Below are 24,426 nucleotides of genomic sequence, written 5' to 3'. Positions count from 1 at the left end.
TTCTATTCTTAATGGTTTTTGTGTTCTCTATTAAAAATATGTCTTGCTCTAAATATCATTTTTCAACATATTTAGAAATAGGGAAGTTAATGCATTTGAACAATATGGTTTTACTGTCCAGTTTTAAAAAGTCTGCTGTAATAAAAAATATTTAAAGAATATAATATATACATGTATTAATCAGTATATTCTGATTATATTATTACATATATATGTAAAGTTTGTTGTAGTAAGAATATTTTTAAAATATACATACATATGTATATTAATCTGTTAGAGCTGATTCTAACTAAATAAATGTTAATTTATTTTTAGGTACCTTCTCTAATGTTCTTTCCTGTTTTATTTTTTAGTCCTTTTTGCTAGGTTGCTGGATTTTGTCAGCCTTGTTTGACTTTCTCCTTGTTGAAGCTATGCAGTATTCATTTGGTATCACTGTGGCCAGTAATTTGCCTTCTGGATTGTAAGTAGTTCTTAGAGATTGGCTTAATTTAGAACTCTTAAATCCTACGGAAAGCATTATTGTTCATGAAAGTCACTGAGTGAATATTTTAAAACTTTAAATATAGTAAAATTAATTTTATATGTAAAAGTAAATCCAGAGTATATGTATCTATTCACCATGTTCTTGAAACAGTTTTATATTTATTAACTCTTCTTTTGAACTCTGACATTCTGTGTTTTAGAGAATTTTTAATGAATTTGCTATTCAAATTCTGAAGATGGAATTTGTTTTGTATTTTTATAATTTTTTATCTTTGTAATTTTATACATTAAATAAACCCAAAAGTAGAAAATTTATTTAGATTAGGAAACAAATTTGTAGAAAGTTAAGTTTCTAAAGAAATCTCTTTAGGCTGATATTCTTTGAATACTTTCACCAAAGATAAAACAAAGTAAGTACATAGATCACAATTTGTGCCCAGCCTGCAGTGACCAACCTGACTCAGTGTGTAGAGGCTTCCACATTATGTGGATTTTTCAAAAATGAAAACTGTGTTTTACTGTATACAGTTACTAGTTGCTAGGAGTAGAGTTGATAGCACATATAAGTTGTCTTAAAGCATCACTTAATTAAGTATAGGAGACTGGATTTGAAAGATGAGATGGTTTGAAAGACAGATACTGGATGTATAAATTCTGTGTCTTGTTTTACTTTTAAATATCGAGTTTGAGAATGATCAGGCCACTGCACATATCTGGATTCAAATCCACTTTGGATCCCTATTGTCAAATGTAATTAGTGTTCCAGTGGCTTTCACACTTATATTGTTGGTTTTTACAGTGTAGTTTCCCCTCATGGGATTTACATAATTGTTGGCATGAATATCCATGAATATTGACCTATAGCTGTTTTAATGATGTTTAGTTCTGAATAATATTTAAGAGGAGATGGACTGAGTTCTGTGTGATGATGATCATGTAGTTCTTGTTGAGTGCCACGGGTTGTGTTGGAATCAGTCTGAGAAGTTTGTTGTTCTGCCCCTGTGAACCCAGAGTCCTCTCGGGATGGTGTCCAGGTTAACTCAGGAAAGAGCCAGCCAAGCTGAGTCTGCCGTTCTCCCCAGGTGTTTCTCACCCAGGCCAATTCTTTTTGTTTTTCTGTGAAGCCTACTGAATTTTGGAAGGACATATGTGTGTCGTGTGTGTGTGTGTGTGTGTGTGTGTGTGTGTGTGTGTGTGTGTCTTGGGGATGAAGAACAACACAGTTATTAATTCTCTTACATTTTCCCCTTGTCTGAGGACATTTTTTTTTTCTACTACACATGCAGTTGGGTGACAGTAGAACCTTCATATTCATTTAGTTTATTATGAAAAGTCTGATTCAATTTTAAAGTTGGTGGGAATTTTCTTTACTCTTAAGAGAGAACTATTTAAATCTGTACTGAGAGTTCCAACTGTGAATATATTAAAAAATGATAGTATCCCCTTTGAAAAACAGTGTGAATGCTAATTCTTCTCTTTCAAGTCACAGAACATTATATAAAGTAATGAAAAGTAAATCATTAATAAATAAACTTTGGATTTTGTAAAAATATCTTTTATTGGTAATGGCAAAGCTTCAAAAATTCAAGAGAGGAAACTACTCTTTAAGTCAACGTGCCTTACATTTGCATTATAACATCTTTTTCTTTTCCCATCAATGCCAAATCCATCTGCACTCTCTACAGTTCTTCACTTTCTACTTACTTCTTTTTTTTTTTTTTTTGAGTTTTTAATATTTATTTTTTTAGTTCTCGGCGGACACAACATCTTTGTTGGTATGTGGTGCTTGAGGATCGAACCCGGGTCGCACGCATGCCAGACAAGCGCGCTACCGCTTGAGCCACATCCCCAGCCCTACTTACTTCTTTCTTAATCTCACTGCTATTAAAACTTATAAAGTCCCAAGAAACCACCTGATTTCTGAAGCCATTGGTCATCCTGTTTGGCCTTTTAGTAGCACTTTAAATGCTTTTTAACAACTCTCTTCAGTTTGTGAAACCAACCACCTGCTCCTAGTTACCATCTGTGGCTCTTCTCCAGCTCACTCCCTGAGGCTTCTTTGGACTGTTTCACCCACTGCCAGGACTTCAGCCTGTTTGTTTTCCAGCCCTCCGTTTCCAGGGTGCACTACTTTCCTGATCTGTCAGAGTCTTATTTCCTAGTGACTTCTAGACTCAAAGAAAACTCCTCATGTTCTGAAACTCTCCTTCCTTTGAGTCTCCTTTCTCTCCCCCATTGTCCCCTCCTCCTGCTGTCCTTACTTTAATTACTGGCTTTCCATGTATTCAGTCTTCCAAGCTGGGAGTCTTTCCCTTTCCCCTCAATGGGACGGAGCTCCAAGTGCATGTAATCCAGAGTCCTCAGTAGCACACTCATTCTTCCCCTTTTTTCTGTTTCTCTTATTTGTACATAATACCAGTCTAAACTCTTTTCTTGCCTGAGTTTTTACAGAAAATCTCTAACTAGCCCCCTGTCAATTTCAAACCTTCTCATACGGAGCAGTCACAAGTTGTGTTTCTAAAATATGGGCTTGACAGTGCTAGACCTCGTCTTTAAAACCTTTAAAGCTCTGTTTCCTTCAGAACAAAGTTCATGCTCCTCCAGGATGCCATCAGGGCAACTGGAGTAGCAGGAATGGCATGGGCTTTGCCATCACAGGTTCGAGATTCCATCTGTGCCACTGATGGGTTGTGTGAAAAATCTTAAGCAGGTGGCTTCTTTCAAGTTCCCTTTCTGAGCTGTTTATAAAGGGCTATCATGGGTCAGTTGGAGGCACTCTGTTCTTCACAGGGAGTAGAGAGAATTAAGCAAACTCTTACTGAGTTCCTTGCAGCATGTTTGGTTTTCCTTTTCTTTAGGACCACCATCTCTGTCAGGCCTCTCCCCCATCAGTCATTTATCTTTCTTAACATATTGTGTACAGTATTTGTAGTCTTATGCCTACCTGGCTTTCTTTGGTAAGATTAATTGCCCTTTTAGGTGTATTATAACAAATGTATTAATATTCTTATTAGTATTTATTACATTTATTATCTTAATGTTATTATATCATAGTATATTTTGTCATTGTCTGTATCTTCTACGCTACCTACTAGTTGTTGGAGGGAGAACTAGGTTTTACTTTATGTGTTAACTTCCTTACACTCAGTAACATTGAAAGGGTAATCTTGATTATAGTGAGCACTAGTCAGACTATAGGATAAAGTCACTGAACTCTATATAGACCTGTCTATCTTGTGCTTTGCATAGAAATTGTACCTGACACATGATAGATGCTCATGACTGTTATTTCAATTCAGGAAATATAACTGTTGTTCGCAAACTAAAGAAGCTCTATCACTAGACCTAGCTTATAGGAAAAGACATAACTTATGTGTAACTTTTCTTATAAGCTATGTCTAGTAACCCATGCTGGCCACACATCTGTCCTTACATGCTTACTGTTTTTTAATTGTTAGTGTTTTCATGTGGATGTAACATTGTTTTCCAGAATCAAACCCCTCTAGAATAGTGGAATTTTGAATTTTTACATACTGTGTTTTTTTTTTTTTTAATTTTTTTATATTTATTTTCCATTTCTCGGCAGACACAACATCGTTGTTTGTATGTGGTGCTGAGGATCGAACCCGGGCCGCACGCATGCCAGGCGAGCGCGCTACCACTTGAGCCACATCCCCAGCCCCTACATACTGTGTTTAAATGTGTGTAATTACACTGTATACATGGTCCTAGCCTATAATCTAGTCGCTCAGGAAGCTGAGGCAGAAGTATCACAAGTTCAAAGCCAGCCTCAGCAATTTAGCGAGGCCCTAAGCAACTTAGCAAAAACCTGTCTCAAAATAAAAAAATAAAAAGGGCTGGGCTGAGGATGTGGCTCAGTAGTTAAGGGCCGCTGGATCCAATCCCCAGTACCAAAAAAAAAAAAAAAAAAAAAAGTACTTACCATGCTAAATAAATTTTCATTAACTATTTTAGATTACCTATAAGTTTATTGTGACAACCATGGCTTAACGTTTTCACTTTGTTGATTTTTTTGTCATCAGAGAATGGCTTTCACACAGAAACACCTCGTGTCCTTGTTATTGGGCAGAAAGGGATCTCAGGTTAAGTTTTCATCATTAGTTTTATGTGGGATTGGGTGCATGTATGCTCTCAGAAAGTTTTTATCTAGTTTAGAAAGTTTTTGACTAGTCTTATCTCTAAAAGAAACCAAATTCAGAGTAGGAGCGTGGCTGATAGGGGTGACCTTCCCAGGCGCATCTGCTGCTTGCCACCATAAGTTTGCTCTGCAGCAAGTGATGATGTGTTGCACATAGTTGTTTGTGTAGAAATATTTAATTTATACCTCAGGGTCCTGAGATTAGACACGAGAGGTGCATCTGGATTGAAAATAGTGTACCCAATTGCTTTGATCAGTGGTTGAATTTTTTTCCTCATGATTCACAGAATTAAATTCCAAATAATTAAAAAATATTTATTATCTGTGTAGATAAGGCTTGACTGTGAAATGCCAGTGTGGGTGTTTTTTCCCCAATAATTCACAAAAATGTTTTATACAAGTTTGAAAATAAAAAATTAGAATGTGTAATTGTATTGCCATAATAAGATTGCACAAAAGAGTTCTTAAAGTTTTTTTCTTTTCTTTTAGCAGAGAGGGGGCTTGATAATATTATGTAGAATATCCATTGGTCCTAGAGTAGTTAGGAAAATGAATTTTAAAGAAAAATGAATTTTAAAGAGATTGAAGAAAATTCACGTCATTTATAACATTTCACTATTCACATTGCTAAGTGACCGTAAACTCCCAGATCGGAAGCTTTTTCTACGCACACTCCGGAGGTAATTGCGGTACAGCATGACGCTAATGACCCGAGCCTGAAATTGTTTGGAAACAATGTAGTAGAGGATCATATCCAGACACGTGCTGAGGTTCATGAGGAAGGTGGTGAAGGCTCCCCATGGGCTGTAGCTGTTCTCTTCCCCACCCAGCATCAGGAAGGCAAAGCAGATGTGGAAGGGCAGGAAGCAGATGAGCACCTGCACCAGGAGCGTGATGATGATTCTTATGGACTTCTCCTTGACCTTGGGTTTCAGCTTAGATGTCTTGCCATGGAGGAGACTGTGAATGATGACCAAGTAGCACCCAATCATGATGAACACAGGGATCAGGAAGAAGAATATCAGTCGAGTGAAGTTCAGCACATTGACAGCTTTGAAGTGAATGATGTCAGAGATCTTTAGGCAGGTGGCAGGGGAGGAGGCTTTATCTGGGTCTTCGTAGAGGAGCAGCAGAGGGACAGTGGTTGTCAGGGTCATTATCCACACTCCTACACAGGCAAGCAAGGCCTTGCATGTTTTTTTAAGTTCTTTGGCATATTTCGGCTGTACGATGGCCATGTATCTGTCGGCACTGATAAAAGCAAGAAGCCAGAGAGCAGCGCTTGGGTAAAACACTACAAGAACCCCGAGAATGTGGCAGAAGTACTCTCCAAATGGCCATTCACCTTTTGCATAGTAGAACATTCGGAAGGGTAGACTCATTATAAATATTAAGTCCAGTAGTGCCACATTCATCATATAGATGGTTACAGTAGTTCTCTTCTTGGTGGTACAACTGAAAACCCATAAGGCAGTAACATTAACAAATAATCCAACCAGGAATATACAGCTGTAGAAGACAAGAGCCGCGATTTTGTATTCGTCTGGGTGTGAGCTATTAGAAGGGATGGGTTGGTCTTGATTGCTTGGGGTAGTCATCTTATAGCTTGTTGGTAGGCATGATACTTAGAGGCTGTAAAAATAGTTGAAAAAATTAGGAATAAATCCTTTGGTTGGAAAATAGATGCTAACATTCTCACACTCAGCTTGGCTGTCTCGTTTTGAGAGTATTTTATTTTGTAAATTTAATATGTGAGTCTCAGCATTTATTAAGGAATGCATTCCCTAGAGATTACAGCTGTGGTGAACTCATTTTTTTCAGGGCTGGGGATTAAATTCGGGTAAATGCTCTAACCCCAAGCCTTACCCAAGCCCTTATTATATACTAACCCATGAACATGGCTCAGAGGGTCTCAATGCAGTTGGGGATCCATTTATTCCACTATCCCTGCTTACCTGTCTTCTGCCTCAAAAAGCAAGCTTTCCTTTATGATTTTTTCTCCCTATAGTATGAAATCAGGTAACTGTTATTATTCCTCTCTAATAAGCATTCTTGATTTAGATTTATTGGGGAAAGGCCAATCTGTATTTTGAATCTTATAAAATGTTTCCCACTTTTTCTCACCACCGTTCTGTTTAAATATTTTATAATCAAGTTATTAATGTCAAAATAGTACACTTTTACTCAAACACAATTTTTTTTTTGCGGGGGGGTGTGTACTGGGGATTAAACCTGAAACACTCTACTACTGAGCTACATCTCCAGCCATTTTTTAAAAATTTTGAGACAGGATCTGCTAAGTTTCCCAGACTGATCTCAAACTTGTGACTTTCCTGACTCAGCTTACTGAGTACCTATGATTTCAGGCATGTACCACCATGCCCAGCCATTCATTAAATATAATTTTAATATAAAAATGTATGTTGGGGGCTGGGACTGTGGCTCAGTGGTAGCGCACTTGCCTGGCATGTGTGAGGCACTGGGATCTATTCTCAGCACCACATATAAATTAATAAAATAAAGATCTATCAATAACTAAAAAAATAAAAAAACTGTATATTGGAAAACTGATTATTGAAAATTACAATAATTCTCACGTAAGAGAGAGCAGAAACTTTATTTTATCTTCTATTTCCCTATTTCCGATTGAGCTCATAGTAGGTTTTCAGTAAATAAATACTTGCTCAATGAAGGAGAGTGAAGGAAAGAATGTTTGGTAAGGTCACTCATAGCAGCTGTTCTCTAGTTTGTCAGTGAAGACTTGCGCAGTTGCTGTCTGACCTTTTATTTATTCTTAAGTGGTAAAGACTTCTTCATAGTATTATCTCATATTCTCTTAAATTTATCATCAGTCTAGAAACAGTGGTTTTGTGTCATGATCTATAGATCAAGAACTGAGCTCAGGCTGGGGTTGTGGCTTAGAGGTAGAGTACTCACCTAGCATGTGTGAGGCACGGGTTCGGTCCTTAGCACCACATTAAAAATAAAGATATTGTGTCCACCTAAATAACTACAAAATAAATATTAAACAAAAGAGAAAAATAACTGGGCTCCTAGAGCAACAGATGGACTGTGTCCAGGCCATTGGAGTGCCTCAGAGTGAAGCTACCAGACTGTGTGTCTCAGGTCTAAAAGCTGATTTCAGGGGCCTCAGTGGTGCATAGAGAAGAATGTCTTGAAAATATGTTCCTGTCAGGAGAACAGCTCTCATACCCCTCCTCTGCCTAAGTATAGAAGCATGAATACTGTTTGTCAAATTAAATTTTAAAAAGGAGCAGCTAAGAGAAGTGGATACTGATAAGAAGTCATCAGTAACTTGATGCGTATGTCAAAAGTAATAAATTCCAATCACCAAAAAGTGTTCATTTCAAATGGAAAGAGTTTAGTTGTGATTGCAAATATCATTGAACCTCAGAGTAAAACTCCTCACCATGATACAGCCACTAAGAGATTTTAAAAATAGTCTCACTACAAAGAGATGGAACTTTGAGGCATCTTTTTGAAATATGGAGGTGTATGAAGTTTCCTTCAAAAATGTCACTTTGTAGAGTGGCTTGTCTCTAATTCAGCCCTGACTCCCTCTTTAGTGAGAATTATGGGGGAGATTAGCAGCCTGTGGTCAGTGGTATCATGGGCTGCTGAGAACAGCTTTTGAGGTTGCTGTGCACAAGATACAAGATGCAAATTTGCTTTCTTCCCTCCTTCCCTCTCTTTCTCTTTCCCTTCCTCTTCCTCCTTCATTTGCAACTTCCTAAATTAGTTTCTCAAATATGTGGATTGAATATGATTTTGGAATAAAATTTTATAAATTTAAAACCCTGTAATAAAATTTCCAAATATCAGTTAAATTATAATATTAATTTCTATCAGATGAGAAAAGTACTGCATAGGAAAATTAGATCTCCAGAAGAACTTGGGAACTTAAATCTTAAATTTTACTAACTTTATTAAACATAAAGGCATTTTTTACATGTTTTTTAGTTGTGGATAGACATAATATCTTTATTTTATTTTTATGTGGTTCTGAGGACAGAAGCCAGTGCCTTACTTGTGCTAGGTGAGCACTCTACCACTGAGCCACAACCCCAGTCCTCAAAGAATTTTTAAATAGTAATAAATGTAATGTAAATGAAATTTTGCATCCTTTTTTTTTTTCTTCTCTACCTATCTTCATCCCTAATTTTGTTCCATAAATGCCTTATTTACCAACCAGCTCAGGGAGCCTTTCCCACCTTGGGCTCAGGAGGCTTTTATGCAGTTCATTTGCCATCTGCATTTGTCTTCATTCATTCACTCCAGTTTGGATAAAGTATGAGTGACTCAAGTGTCTTAAAGGCTATGCTCTGCAAACAGAAAATTTTGGAAAAATTGTGAAAAGTAATTGGCTTTCAAGTCAACTTTTTGAAAGCTTTATATTTCATGATCACCTATAGTTTTTCTTTTCTTAATTAAACAAATAATTTCATGCCAGGTGTGGTGGCAGGTTTCATGGCAGTGACTTGGGAAGCTGAGGCAAGAGGATCACAAGTTCAAAGACTGCCTTGGCAACTTAGACCCTGTCTGAAAATAAAAATAAAAAGAATGCAGATGTAGCTCAATAATGGAGTGCCCTTGGGTTCAAGTCCCAGTACCAAAACAAAAAGATAAATAATCTTATAAATCAATATAATTGAAACAATGTGACAAAGACACTTTAATATATTTATGACTTATCATGCCAGGGTTTTCCTTAATTTGAAAAATTACCATTAATGTAAAGTAATATTGAAAATTAGTGCCCAGTCATACTAATAATATGGAAAGATCAGAACGAATTCGAGGTCCTTTCCTTCACCAACGTAGTTTCTGTAATGTTTTGTTAGTGATTTTGAGCTTAGTAAAGCAGTACTTATGATAGTGATCTGTGATGAAGTTAAAGGAATGCTGCTTACCTTCTTCCATCAAAGCGTTGTCTTAGAAGTGACCATTTTCCGGTGTACCCCCTTCTGAAAAAGAGGTGTCTGTGAGTTAAAATAGCCCTGTCTGGAAATGGTGCATTTCAGACACGTCGTATTTCTTTTGTGTTAGACTCACTTGTTGCGTTAAAGGCTGTTTTGAATGTAGCTCCGGCTTGCTGGAGGAGTTGGCACTGCTGAGCTGTAATCGTTGCTCTGTCTCTTTCAGGAAGTGCTTTCTGAAACAGGCTTTGCAGCTTGCAGCTTGATCCTGGATGTGGTTTTTTTTCTCTCACAAGTGATTTGTTTATGAAGTCACACTTAGCATAAACTCCTCTTGAAATGATGGCATTGTGTTAAGAGAGTCCTATCAAAAGGGGAATTTTTTTTTCAATTAACTGTTTACTTTGATGTTTAAAGTCTGCATCATTTATGGAAAGAGGAGGAGATTTGAAGTTGAGCAGAACCGGATTCCAAGTCTAACTACTTTCTAAGCTGTGCAACTTTGTGTAGTTACTTAACTACACTGAGCATTTGTTCCTAGTTTCTATACAATTAAAATAGATGTAATATGCATCTGATAGTATTGTGAGGATTCTAATCCATAAAAATCCCAAGTGCTTAAAAAAGTACCTGGGTACTTAGCAAGTATCCCAAACAGTGTCACTTTACTACAAAATTCCTAAAATCATAGGATATCCACTTTTTACTTTTTAAATTGTCCCCCCCCCCAATACTGGGGATTGAACCCTGGGTTGCTTGCTTTACCACTGATCTATATCCTTTATATTTTTTATTTTAAGACAGGATCGGGGCTGGGGTTGTGGCTCAGCGGTAGAGCACTTGTGTAGCATGTGCGAGGCCTTGGGTTCGATCCTCAGCACCACATAAAAATAAAGAGATAAAATAAAGATATTGTGCCCAACTACAACAAAAGGTAAATATATTAAAGAAAAAAAAAAAAGACAGGGTCTCGATAAATTGTCCAGGCTGGCCTTGAATTGACCAGCTGAGTAGCTGGGATACCAGCTTGTGTGCCACCAAGCCCAGCTCTATTCAGACATTTCTCAGTGGTTAAAAATGGGATCCTCCGTTCATTCATTTCTGCTGTGCCATACACATTTTGCCTGCTGGGGTTTGCTTTGTTTTGTGGTCCCCGATGCTTCACATCTCTTTTGGTCACATGGAAGTCTAGAAATTGTTTCTTTTGCATGAAGTTCCCTGCAAGTCGTAGCAGAGAGGACTCTGGAGTTGGCTGTGGGATGATTTACATAGTAGGAGTGTTTTGACCTAAGAAGGGGAAGGAAGCCAGCGGAAGGGGAAGTGAGCAGTGCAAATCATTGCCTGCCTAGTTATGTTCATTTTTTTTTTAACTTTCTCTCTTCTTTAAAAACAAAAAAAATTGGTTGTTCTAAAATTTTGATTATCTTTGTATTTGGATATGCATGATTTGTCAACTTTTAGAGGGTATCTGAACTTAATTACATTTGTTTTTTGAATTTAATTTTTTGAGAGCGCGCGCGTGTATGAGTGTATTTGTGTTTCTCCTTCACGCAAAATAATAGTAAGTCTACACCTTATAGTGGTTATTGAAGTCCTTGCCTTTGATGACAAACACTTGTGGGTCTGTTAACCTACCAGAATAATGGGCTTTAGAGGCCCTGGAGATGACCACAGCAGCTGTTTTTGTGTGGATGAGTGTAAATGAGGAAAATGAGGGCCAGAGAGCGCTACTGACTTCCAAAGAACTCAGGGACAGCCTGGCTTCTTAGGAGTTGAGTGTCCTCCAGCACCGTCATAACTCTTCTTGAGGTGACTACCTTGGTTTATTCACTAGATATCTCTTTGTTACTGAATTACATTCATCAATTTTTAATCCATGGAGTTATGTTTCATATGCCACCCAGGAGTGTGATATTTCAGTCAGATAGCAACCTCTTGTCTGTAGACCTAGTCTGTTCTTATTTCATATAGCCTGTGACACATTTTCAGAAATTAAGTATTGGTTAGCTTCCTGTGCTGTGTAAATCAACAGATGCAATAATGTATATACCTAAGAGTCAGGAGTGTCCTCTCATTAAGACTGGAGTCCTTTTCTGTACATGACATCCTTTTTTTAAAAAATATTTTTAGTTGAAGATGGACGCAATACCTTTATTTTATTTATTTATTTTTATGTGGTGCTAGGATCTAACCCAGTGCCTCACACATGCTAGTCAAGCCCTCTACCACTGACCTACAACCCCAGTCCCTGACATTCTTATTTCTGATTTGCCAGTTTCTTAGGCACATCCAAAAGCAAGTGTAGGAACTCCCCACATGTCAGGTCAGGTTGGGATCAGCTCTCACTCTTCCCACCTTACACTGCATTTCAGCCAGATGGGGCCTTTGGCATGTTCTCTTCCAGCCTTCTGCATGCTGTTCCACTCCCCTACCACCCCACTGCTGGCACTGTTTATGGCTGCACTCCCACCTCCCGGCTTGGCCAGTGCAGTTTATCCTGGAAGCTGCCTTTCTGGGAATTCTTCTCTGCCCTGCAGCGGGCTGTGTTTGTCCTTGCAGCGGCTCCTGCTCTCGATGCTCTTGCTCGTTGACCTGCCTTTTGTGCTGTACTACAACGTGTTCCTTGAGAGTGGCAGCTGGTGCGTGTGTACATGTATGTGTGTGTGTGTGGCATTGCACGTTGGCAGAACCTGTGACTGAACAAGTGGGTGAGCAAATGGAAACTCTTGGGGGAGTCAGGGGTGAATTCCTGAGCCCAGAGTTAGCATGGGCCTTTTGCCAGCTTGTGAGACGTGGAGATAGGCCAGGGCCTGGGCCGGGTTCCCTCTTCCCCCAACCCAGTAGTGCTGAACACCAGGCTCTGCTCCTGGCTCTTCACTATGATTTTATGTTGAGAAGGAATTACAGGGAAAAGGTAAATTTCCCCAAACCATTCAGCAGATAAACAGTTGATCAAGGATTAAATTTTTATGTCTACTTTGCTTCTTTAATACTTAAACCTAATGAATTCTTTTTTTTTTTTTTAAAGAGAGAGATTTTTTTAAATATTTTTTAATTTTCGGCGGACACAACATCTTGTTTTGTATGTGGTGCTGAGGATCAAACCCGGGCCGCACACATGCCAGGCGAGCGTGCTACTGCTTGAGCCACTTCCCCAGCCCTCCTAATGAATTCTTTATTCAAACAGAGGAACTTATCTGACTCAGGGATCATTCATGCAACTTTAATTTCATGTAAGTGAAAGAAAAATTTTTGCAAAAGAGGGATTTCACATTTTTCCAGAGACTGCAGGATTCCCTTCATAAAGTGATTCACGTGTCACAGGCTGTATGAAATAAGACAAAGAACAATTTAGTTCCAGTTTTGAGTTCTGGTTAAACGTTAAAGAATCTAAGTGAATTTTGATTTTAGCACAAGTGCCTGGGTTTTAAGTGGATATAGTATGATTCAGTTAAGCCAAGTTTATAATTATTAGAAAGAATATTAATAGTTTTATATAGCAAATTCCCATTACAAAGCATGTTCCTATGTTAGAGACATTTCCTGGTCTTAACCTAGTTATCTTAATCATAGCAAGAGTGAGGGCAGCTTATCATTGCTCCCCACCAGCACTGTGACCAGGGGACCACTGCAGTGCTTTAGCTGTTCCAGTGTGGGGACAGATAGCAGAAAGCCCTGGTGGTTGGGAGATAGCCTGTCCCAGGGAGAGGAGGAGTGAGAGTAGCAAAGAATGCTCTGACCTGCAGGGGGAATCTTACCATGTGGTCCTGACGTTCTCCAATTTCACATTTTGGAATCTTTGTCCCCTGCCCTTCTCTGTCTCAAACTTGTATCTAAACTGACTGGTTTCTTTTGAGGGACTGAGCTGAGGTGGGAGATACGTGTTGAATGGTAGGAGTTTCTGGATAAAAATTGAGAAACTGTATTTAAAAGTGCTTTTTAATTTTTTAAAATTTTAAAACTTTTTTTAAATTGTAGTTGGACATTATACCTTTATTTTATTTAATTTTTTTTTTTTATGTGGTGCTGAGGATTGAACCCAGAGCCTTACACATGCTGGTCAAGCGCTCTACCGCTGAGCCACTCCTAGCCCCTAAATGTGCTTTTTAAATGTATGTTTAAAATCCCAACAATTTATAGCTATGATCTTATAGCCAAGTTAGAATGAAACTCCTTTCAATTTGATTTCCTATATTATGTTGTAAAGTTAGCATTCCCACATTCCTTTTCTTTAGCAACTTTTGGGGGCATTTGAAACATTTTAAAGGCATATAAACAATCAGTCAGTTATTTATCTTTTGGTACACAACTTGAACCCTGATATGATCATATATATATATATATATGATAGATAATTAAAGATAACATAGACCTAAACAAACAATAGAGTAAAAAGATATTAGAGAATCTGTCACCAGAAGGTCCTCAGAGGACCTGCATGGCAGTTGATCAGTCCTGGAGCCACTGAAGTCCCATAGGACCCCAGGCCAAAAGTGCACAGTGTAACATTTCCCCTAAGTAAACAGAGATGCAGTCGAGGGCCCTGTGGCAGCTGATTGGGAATCCTGTGGTTATTGTGATGTACTTGACCTTCTGCCGCAAATTCTGATCTCATGGAGGTGCACATGGAGGTGAGTCTATGGGGAAAACACCTATAGTACCAGGAAGTAACAGTTAGGAAGAAAGAAGATGTGTAGAGACTACTGCTAGAGAACATGGGCCCCAGAGGCCCACATATTTCAAGGCTTGGTGTTCACCTTGGCATGGTTGCAAAGAGGTAGGAACTTTTAAGAGGTGGAGCCTAATTGGAGACATTAGATCATTGGGGGCATGTTCTTGAAGGGAATTATGTGACAGTGGGCTCTTTCTTTCTCCTGTTCATTCCTGGTCATGAGGTGAATGAGTTGTTCCACCAGACACTTCGTTGATGGGCTGCTTCACCACAGGCCTAAAGCAATGGAGCTAGTCAGTTATGGAACCAAATATGCTTTTTCTCTGTATAAGTTGGTTTATCTCAGAAATTTGTTGCAGTAACAGAAAGCTGACTAAAATAGCCAGGATTGGTAAAGAAACAAACCTATATTCTAACGTGTGTGAGTTTGAGGATTCTGAATATTTTAATGTACAGGCATCTGTATACTAAAAGTAACCACTTTAAGGTTGTTGGTTTAAAATGAGTTACTTAGGTTTTTAAAAATTATTATTTATATGACATTGTTCCTATCTGTATTATCAAAGGTAATAGAGCTAAATCATCATCAGGCAGGGTTCGGTTCCATCTCCATGCTGACTCCAGAGTATGTTGAGGACATAGAACATGTAGGATACATGGTTGTGACCAGGGATGTCTGTTCATGAGTGTCAGATTGTGTGCTCTTTCTGTATTACATGTCATATTATCTTTATTTTAGAAATTTTTTTTGAAGTTGGATATCAGAAATAATCTGTAGCAAATAATGTCATGATGGAATAGATCATCTTTTCCTTCCCCTATTCCTCACTAGAGTTGATATTCCCGAGGAAATGTTGAATTCTGCAGCCTGTATAGGTAATGTGCCTAGGAGGAACGCTGCCACCCCATGGGCAGAGGTTTGAACCTGAGTGGTCAGGGGGATGTACCTCTGTTCAACTTCATTAATAATCTGGGAAATGAAAATTAACCCACAAAAAGACATTACCACCCAGCAACATGTTTACAATGAGAAAGACTGAAGATGTGAAGTGGTGGTGAAGTAATCAAGCCATCGAGAATTCTGTGTCTTGCTGGTGGGTGGGAGTTTAAATGTGCAGGACAGTTTGATACGAAGTACTAAAGTGAATTCACACAAGTGCCATGACATAGAGTCCACACCTAGATACATAACTGGTAAAAATGCATGGTCGTGTGCACCAGAAGAAGTGGAAAGAATGTTCATAGCAGTATTATTTATAGTACTCCAAATTAGGAACCAGACTTCTCACCAGCTATAGAATGGATAAGTCAGTTGTGGTGTAGGCAGAATAGAACACCATCACAATCCAAATAAGAATTATCTCCTAAGCATGGTGTTAAGTCAAAAAGCCAGACACAAAGAAATTACAGTGGGTAGTTCCATTTGTATGGATTTCAAGAAGCACCCAAATTAAAACAGATGCTTTGGAGTTCATGCTTCGGTGGTCACACCTTTTGGTGGGGTGTGGGAGAAGTGGCAGTGAGGAAGGGCATCAGACATCTGTGTGTGGAACCCTGGCCTGTTGCTTTGTTACTCTTACCATCTGTACCCCAGAGACCATGGTAGTGAGGGGGCACTGGACCCTGGACAGGGGGAGACCCCTGTCAAGTTAGCTGCCTTGGGAAGAGAGACAGTGAGCCTCAGTTTCCCCTACAGGAAGGAGCCAGGAGAATCAAGACTCCTATTTAAGCAACCCCTGGCTAATCTCAGTTCTACTCTGAGATCCCACTGGAAGCCAGGGGCTTGGCCTTTTGGGTGGAATCTGTACCCACAGCCTCAGGGACAGGGTAGAGAAGGGAAAGAAGCAAATGGGTTGTCCAGCCTGCCTTTTCTGAATGTGTAGTACACTTTGTAGTCAGAAAGGCTTTTTAAAGAAAACTTGGAGGTGGCAAAAACTGGGTGTGAGGGCATCCCTGCTGTGGGAAGCTGCTTCTGTGAGTAATTTGTTTGCCCCTGGAATCTCAGTCTGGGATTGCCTCCTGCCCCATAGTTTGGGTCAGGCATGTGCTATAGACACACTAGTTCTCTTTATCTCTGTCCCATCTGAAGTGTCCATGGTTTCTTTGCAGTACATTTAAATTTTCTTGTCCTTACACTGGGATTGGATAGCTGTGCTGGAGCTCTGTGCCACTGATTAATGAACTGAGTTGTCTTTAATAAGTTAGTTTCTCTGGTCACCGCTCCCTGCAGTTGGAAGGAAGGGGAAGTTGGTTGAGGCCTTCTCCAGGGGCCTTCCACTTCCCGCATTGTCTAATTTGAATTAATCCTTACGTCTTTCCATTGCAGTGAGGTATTTTATCTGTGGTCTTCTGAATTTCTATAGATGAAACCTGGCAGGTTGGGAGCTGGGCCTCTCTGCATGGAAACCTTAATGTGTCCCAGGCTCATTTAATAATACCTCATGCCAAGAAGGATCAGGGCCTACTTGAAACTCTGAGCACTCGGTGCCTGATGGGGTCACATTAATTCCTGGCCTTGGCCATCCTTTCATTGTTTGTGTATTACTGTGTTGTTGTTTAGTGTGTGTGTGTTTTTACCTCATTTTAAATTTATCTCTTAGAGAAATTATAATCAGCTTGCAGAGGAAGACATAAAAATCGTGCATGTTTTTTGTTGTTCTTTTCTTTAGAATGAAAGGCACTGATCTGGTTACTCAGGAGAGCTGTGTAGCAGCACTCCCTGCTTATGCTTATGAATCTGGCAACAGTGACAAATCAGTTGGCCATTACAGTAATGATATTGCCTTATTGCTAACACTTTGTGTACTGATATCCTTTATGAAGCATTTATGGCTTTCAGCTCATATAGCCCCTTGCTACCAGCAAGCCACATGGTCTAAACAGAATCCTAACAAAAAGGGGAAGGAAGTGGATGGTAGTATACCACCCTCAGACACACAGGCAGCCTGCTGGTGTGTTTCTTTGTGTGAAGGGGCATGCAAATAAAGTGTAGACTTTATTTTTCTAATATTAGTGTGAGAAAGTTATGCTATGTCTTGAAAAATGGGTGGCCAGTCAGGTAGGTCTAACTTAACTACAGAGACATAACAAATAAAATCATGATTCTAAAAACAAATTGATATGTTAGGATTGGCTGTGACTGTGGCTGTGTGGAGGCCTGAGGGAAAGTAGGCAGGGTGCAGAGGTCTTGCATCAGAGCGGTTACTTCAGTTTGTTTAAGTAGGAGTGCTTGCAGAGTTAACTGGGCATGAGGTAGTTTCAGGTTCCTGACGTATGTTTTCTCATTTTATAACCTGATGGTTCAAGGTGCTTTGACATAAATCCTGTGCTTTTACTGCCACCTACAGGTGAATGTCTCTCAGAGCTCTTCACCTCCACTGGAATTGAAGTTTTGGCAGGTTATAAAAAAATTTGTGTTAATTTATCAACAATTTTACATTATATGGCTTTATGTAATAGACATGTTCTTGCTCCCTGGCTGGTAGACTAGTTCTTCCCTCATTGGAAGCATCCTTTTTCAGGAAAGAGTTCTGTCTGTAGGACTATGTGTTCCTCATCTAGGCCCTTGAGAACATTCCATTTTTAATATTATTTGTGCCTGATATTCTACTAAGAGTTAAATGTAAAGAAGCCTTGGAAGAAATTTGGCATGTTTAAAAATAGATACATATATGTGTATATACATATATATGTGTATATATGCTACATAACATTTTATATATACAGTCACATAAAATATCAACATGTATATATACACACACAGAGAAACATTTTTAAGCATGTGGTTCAGGATGGCTAGGTTCACACACATTGTTGGGCAGCCAGTGTCCAGAACCTCTTCCACCTCCCGTGCTGGACTCTGCACCTATTAAACAACTCCCAGCCCTCCCTCGAGCTTCTCTGGCTTCGCCATTCTTTGTCATCATGAATTTGACTACTCTGCCTCATGTAAGTGGATCACACAGTGTTTGTCCTTTTTGTGACTATTTCACTCAGTATAAAATTCTCAAGGTTCGTGGGCTGGCGTCCAGAGCACAATGTTAGAGCTCTCCCTAGCATGTGTGAAGCACTGGGTTCCATTTTTATCACCACATATAAATAAATAAAATAAAGTTCCATTGACAACGAAGAAAAAAATTAAAAAAGAATTCTCAAGGCTCATCATAGCCTGTATCCGAATTCCCTTTCTTTTTAAGGCAGAGTGGTATTCTGTTGTCTGTACATACCACGCTTTGCTTATTCATTTTTCTGCCAATGAACAACAGGGTCCGCCCATGTTTTGCTTTGTTAATAATGCTGCTGCGAATAGATCTCTCTGGGACCCTGCCTTCAATTTTGTTGGGTGTATGCCACTTGGTGGTTCTGTTTTTACGGTTTTAAAGCATCACAACACTGGCTGGCATAGCAGTGGCACCGGCATGGCTCCCATGCCACCCACAGTGGGTGGCAGGTCCCATCTCCTTGCCCACATGGGTTATGTTATTTTTTTCTCTCTAATGGTGGCCATCCCAGTGGATGTGAAGGGTGTTTCACTGCGGTTTTGATTTCCACTTCCCTAGCATTAGTGATGTTGAACAGCTTTTCGTGGGCTCCTTGGCCGTTTGTGTCTGCTTTGGAGGAACATGTATTCAGGTTTCTTTGCTGTTGGGTCTGTAGGAGCTCTTCATCTGTTCTAGCTGTTAACGTCTTATGGGATGTGTGATGACAGTATTCCTTCCTACTCCACAGCTGCCTTTTCACTCGTGATTGTGTCCTTGGATGCACATGATTGTGTTCTCATGATAAAGGTGAATTTAAAAGCTTTACATGTAAATAGTGAGGTTTTCCTGAGAAATTGTTAGTCTTTGCAGGACCTTTCCAGGGCTTGGTCTGCAGTGTCATTTCCTGTAGGCCTGAGTACCTTGACTTCCCCCAGGAGGGTTTGAGGCGGGGCAGGAAGAAGCTGGCAGTGTTCCAGAATCAGCTCTTTCAGCGCCTGGTGCTTGCTCCTGCTTTCCTGGCCCTGGCAACTAGCTGCCTTCATTGTTCCCATAACAGACAATGAGAGCACACTTGCCTCTTTGTAGCATTCGTTTCCCTTCTCTACCTAATAATATTTTTATCATTGATTAATACAAAAATATGATGTATTTGCTCATCAGACTTGCAAATTACAAAACCTGGGAGAATATTTTAGTGTTGGTAGAGGTTAAGCTCCTGTAACAAAGAAGCCACAGACAGTAGTTTGAAGAGCATGGGTGTGCTTCTCTGTACCCACCACCTGTGGGTGGGCAGTCTCTGTTCTAGGGAGTAAGTCACCAGGGCTTGGGCTGGTGGGGCAGCTCTGACCTTCCCCACATGGCCCCTGCAGCGTGGTTCTCAATTTTCCCATTTCCAACCAGTGGGGAAGAACGAAGGGGCACAGGGTAAGGGTTGCCTTTTCCCAGGGACTTGAGGTTGCAGATGTCATACCTGCTCCAAAATATTGCCAAGAACTTGGGCTCTCAGGTATGGGGGGGCTGGGAAATATAATTGGAGGTGGGTAGTCCTATCTCTGGAGATAAGGAAACAGCAGGTTTGGAGGGAGCTGCTTGCAGTCTCCTCGAGCAATAGCTCTAACACATATGTTGGTTCTGCAGGCTGAGTTATGGGCTCTGTATTCAACATATAAAACACAGAATGGCCTAAGAGCATCAGATCTTTCTCTTGAGCCTAGAAATCAGCTGTGGGGGCACTGGCAGGCAAGAGTTGTGATTTGTGAAATACCGTCTTTCTGTGATCGTTCAACACTGATGTGCTGCAACAAGTACAACTCTGGTGGTTAAAGATGCAGAGCCGAAGGTGGGCAAGAGAACTGTGTTCAGCTCTTGAGAAGGCTGCTCCATGAAAGAGGAGTTCAGGGTGGTGGCCTGGGAGAATTAAGACCATGGGGAGATACTTCAGAATATTCTTGGGCTTGACATAATTTGCAACTCTCACTATTGCAAGATGAAGTGATAGCCCTTGGGAGGTTCTGAATTGGACCCTGAAGAGAAGCAGTGAACAGGGATCTTATCTGAAGATCTACACACTGGTAGGAACACGAGTGATGTTCCTGTGAAATCCCTTCAGGCCATGAGCATCTTTGGATCATGGGAATCACAGGTAGGCCTTGGGAACTGGGAAACTAACCAGCGTCCTAGAAATTGTTCAGCCTGCTAAGGATGTGGCAGGATGTAGCTCCTTGCCATGGAGAATTACTATCTGCATTAGAGAAATTATTTGTAAATCAGAGTTTGGATTTTTCTATGCAATCTAAATGATTGGTTTTGTTTTCTTAATCAGCAAAGACTTTTTAACGAATTAGCTATAATTTATATCTCCTCTAGAAGATCGTTTAAAATAGATCTTTATAAAGGCCATAATACCAAAACTGTTATACAGATTTAATGCAATTCCTATAAAAATACTAATGACATTGTTCATAGAACTAGAAAAAGCAATCATGAAATTCTTTTGGAAAAATAAGAGACCCAGAATAGCCAAGGCAGTCCTTAGCAAGAAGAGTGAAGCAGGAGGCTTCACAATACCAGACCTTAAAATATATTACAGAATAATTGAAACAAAACCAGCATGGTATTGATAGCAAAATAGACATGTAGACCAAGGGTACCAAAAAAGAAGACACTGAGACAAACCCACATAAATATCATCTCATACTAGACAGAGGCGCTAAAAACATACATTAGAGAAAAGATAGCCTCTTCAACAAATGGTGCTAGGAAAACTGGAAATCCATGTATACCAGAATGAAATTGAACATCTATCTATCACCTTGCACAAAAATCAATTCAGAGTGGATCAAAGACTTAGACACTAGAATAGAAAAGTGGGCCCAAATCTTGTTATCATGTTGGTTTAGGACCTGACTTCCTGAATAAGACTCCTAAAGTGCAAGGAGTAGAATCAACAATCTGGAAAGCAATATAGAGATTCCTTAGAAAACTTTTTGAATAGAACCACCATTTGACCCAGCGATCCCATTTCTCGGTCAATTCTCAAAGGACTTAAAATCAGCATACTATAGTTATGCGGCCACATCAATGTTTATAGCAGCTCAGTTCACAATAGCTAAACTGTGGAACCAACCTAGAAGCCCTTCAATAGATGAATGGATAAAGAAACTCTGGTATCTATATACAATGGAATATTACTCAGCATTAAAAGAAAATAAAATTATGGCATTTTCAGGTAAATGGATGGAGTTGGAGAATATCATGTGAAGTAAGCCAGTCTCAAAAAACCAAAGTTTGAATGTTATCTCTGATAAGTGGATGCTAATTTATAATGCGGGGTGCGGTGGGGCATAGGAAAAATAAAGGAACTTTGATTGGGCAAGGGGCGGAGGGGTCATGGGGGCAGGAAAGACGGTGGAATGAGATGGACATCATTACCCTAGGTATGTATTACTGCACATATGGCGCAACACTGCATTGTGTACAACCAGAGAAATGAAAAGTTGTGCTGCAGTTGTGTACAATGAATCAAAATGCGTTCTGCTGTCATATATATCTAATTAAAATAAATAAATTAATTAAAAAATAAATGGGATAGATTCAAACTAAAAAGCCTCTTTTCAGCAAAAGAAACAATCAATAACATGATGAGGGAACCTACAGAATGGGAAAAAATCTTTACCACACGTACCTCAGACAGAGCACTAATCTCCAGGATATATAAAGAATTCAAAAAACTTAACACACACACACACACACACACAAAAACAAACAAACAAACAAACAAAAAAAAACCCAAAAAACCAAACAAGTAACCCAATAAGTGGGCTAAGGAACTGAACAGATGCTTTATAAAAGAAGAATTATTATTGATCAACAAACACATGAAAAAGTGTTCATCATCTTTAGTAATTAGAGAAATGCAAATTAAAACTAAGGTTTCATCTCACTCCACTCAGAATGGCAATTATCAAGAATACAAGCAATGATAACTGTTGGCAAGGATGTGGGGGAAAACGTACACTCATATATTGTTTGGAGGACTGTAAATTGAAAATTTATTCCCAAATTCCACTATGGAAAGCAGTATGGAGATACCTCAGAAAACTTGGAATGGATCTGCCATTTAGAGGACTTACTACAGTGACTCGGCCACATCAATGTTTATAGCAGCTCAATTCATAATAGCTAAACTATGGAACCAACCTAGATGCCCTTCAACAGAGGAATGGATAAAGAAGATGTGGTACATGTACACAATGGAATATTACTCAGTTTTAAAGAATAATGAAATTATGGCATTTGCAGGTAAATGGATGTAACTAGAGAATATCATGCTAAGTAAAATAAGCCAATCCCCAAAAAACAAAAGCCAAATGTTCTGATAAGCGGATGCTGATCCATAGTGGGGTAGGGGGATAGGGAAGGATGAAGGAACCTAGGTTTGTGTAGAGGGAGTCAGGGAAAGGGTGGGGTTGTGGGAATGGGAAGGACAGTAGAAGGAGACAGACAGTAATTACCCTATATACACGTATGATTCCACTAGTGGAGTGACTCTGAACCATGTACAGCCAAAGGAATGAGAAGTTGTGCTCCAGTTGTGTATTATATGTCAAAATGCATTCTACTGTAAAATAAATAAATAAATAAATAAAATTTAAAAAGAAATTAAAAAAATAAATCTTTATAAAAAATCTTTATAAAAAGAGCAACAGAATGAGAAAATCCTGATGTTGTTAAGAGTTAAATAGTGAACTGGTAGGATGATATCTTTTGAAGCACTTTCAGAATCAAATGTCCAAAATAAACTATGTTTTTCATTTGTTACTGAATATTCTTACAGAACTTTAATATGGAATGTGTAATTTCCATGTTAAAAGCTGTTCTTTCTGAACTGAGCACAGTTTATAAGACCTCGCCTATAGTACACTCAGAACCATTAGGTGGCAGTGTTAAGCAGAATTTGATAAAAACTGAAGCCCTAGTCTAAAATGATATTAAATGGGGTTACTACACGGGGCTCAACTGTTATTAAATGGTGAAATGTTTTTATAATAAATAAGACAGTGGTATTGTAGTTTATACAAACAGTGTTAACAGTTTGGATACCCTGTGACTATTTCTAAGACATATGCTGTAGTTAAAATTAAAAACTAGTATTGTATATGTATGTTTATTTTTTCCTAAACTACATGGTAAAGTATTTCAAATCCCACTGTATAACAGTTGTGAAACTCTTATGATGTGAATCAAAGAATAATTTTAGATTCTGGTTATTTGAAGGCTCAATATAGTACAATTCCAGATTTTAACTGTGTGAGGTGAGAGGGCCTGAATACTCTAGGAAGGATATTCATCGTTATCTGAAAATTATTGGACTAACCAAAGAGAATTGCAAGTAGGGATTTTTGTCAAGGGGAAACAATAATATTGTTTAGCATTTTGTGCCTTTTGAAGTCTTATGTGGCCACAGGCTCTGTTTTTACCTGAATGCTCATGCATATGAATATTAGTCTCAGAATAGTTGGAATTTAGTGAATGTAGATATTATAAACTTGTGTTATAGACATCAGATTCTGTCTTCCCAAACAGCGTACCTAGGCTAATTCTTGGTACAGATGAAGTGGTAGGTTTTTAATACATTTTAATACATTGCATTTCTCTTTCAAAAACTAAGGGTATTGGTATCATTGATAGTATTCTTGAAACCTGGCAATGGAGTAGGTAGGGGACAAGAGTGTATTGTGAAACGTTGTTATATAGGAGTTGTTGGCTGATGGCGGGGATGTACACATGAGTTCTAAGGAAGGATAAAAATAAGGAACAGGAAGATGAACCATGAAAGTCACTTTTATTACCCTGTGTACTTTTAGTGACTTAGAAAATGTGCTCATGTTTATGGTAAATCATTCTTAAAAAGCCAGTTTTAGTCACTTTTAGAAGGAAGAACTTGCAAAGTGAAGTAAGGAACACCTTGACATGCTTTTGCCCTTAGGAAAGGCTTGAGTGCCTACCTGCGGGAGGGAATCAGAGGGTCCTACCTCTTGTTCTATGAGAGCCATTGCTCCCTTCCAGCGTCCCCATCTCTGCATTCTCTTTCCTTCAACTACATTTATTGAGGACCTATGTGTAATAGGCACATCTCTGGGCACTAGTATCCTGCCCTGATCAAAACAGACAAAATCTGTGTCAGCATTG

At 39.1% G+C, this 24,426-nt stretch overlaps 2 protein-coding genes across 3 annotated transcripts in view; one reads left to right on the top strand and one right to left on the bottom strand.

Moving 5' to 3' along the window:
• Ubac2 (UBA domain containing 2) overlaps nt 1-24,426 on the top strand; it is a 156,179-nt gene that overhangs the window by 29,579 nt on the left and 102,174 nt on the right. For both annotated transcript variants that reach the window (XM_026399703.2, XM_026399695.2), the window contains one exon: nt 354-463. In XM_026399703.2, the coding sequence (XP_026255488.1) occupies nt 354-463 (110 nt within the window). The remainder of the gene's footprint in view (nt 1-353; nt 464-24,426) is intronic.
• Gpr18 (G protein-coupled receptor 18) lies at nt 5,248-9,790 on the bottom strand. Its single transcript, XM_026399730.2, has 3 exons — nt 9,719-9,790; nt 9,577-9,630; nt 5,248-6,277 (listed from the first exon to the last, which is right to left on the bottom strand). The coding sequence occupies exon 3, from the start codon at nt 6,241-6,243 to the stop codon at nt 5,248-5,250; it is 996 nt and encodes a 331-aa protein (XP_026255515.1). The 5' UTR covers nt 6,244-6,277; nt 9,577-9,630; nt 9,719-9,790.

This window comes from Urocitellus parryii, chromosome 2 (assembly GCF_045843805.1).
Source record: "Urocitellus parryii isolate mUroPar1 chromosome 2, mUroPar1.hap1, whole genome shotgun sequence".
In the NCBI taxonomy this organism is placed as follows: domain Eukaryota; kingdom Metazoa; phylum Chordata; class Mammalia; order Rodentia; family Sciuridae; genus Urocitellus; species Urocitellus parryii.
This window is presented reverse-complemented; position numbering and strand designations above follow the sequence as displayed.

Excerpts from the sequence above, each read along its gene's own strand:
- Gpr18 (XM_026399730.2), bottom strand. The coding sequence starts at position 6,243 with ATGACTACCCCAAGCAATCAAGACCAACCCATCCCTTCTAATAGCTCA.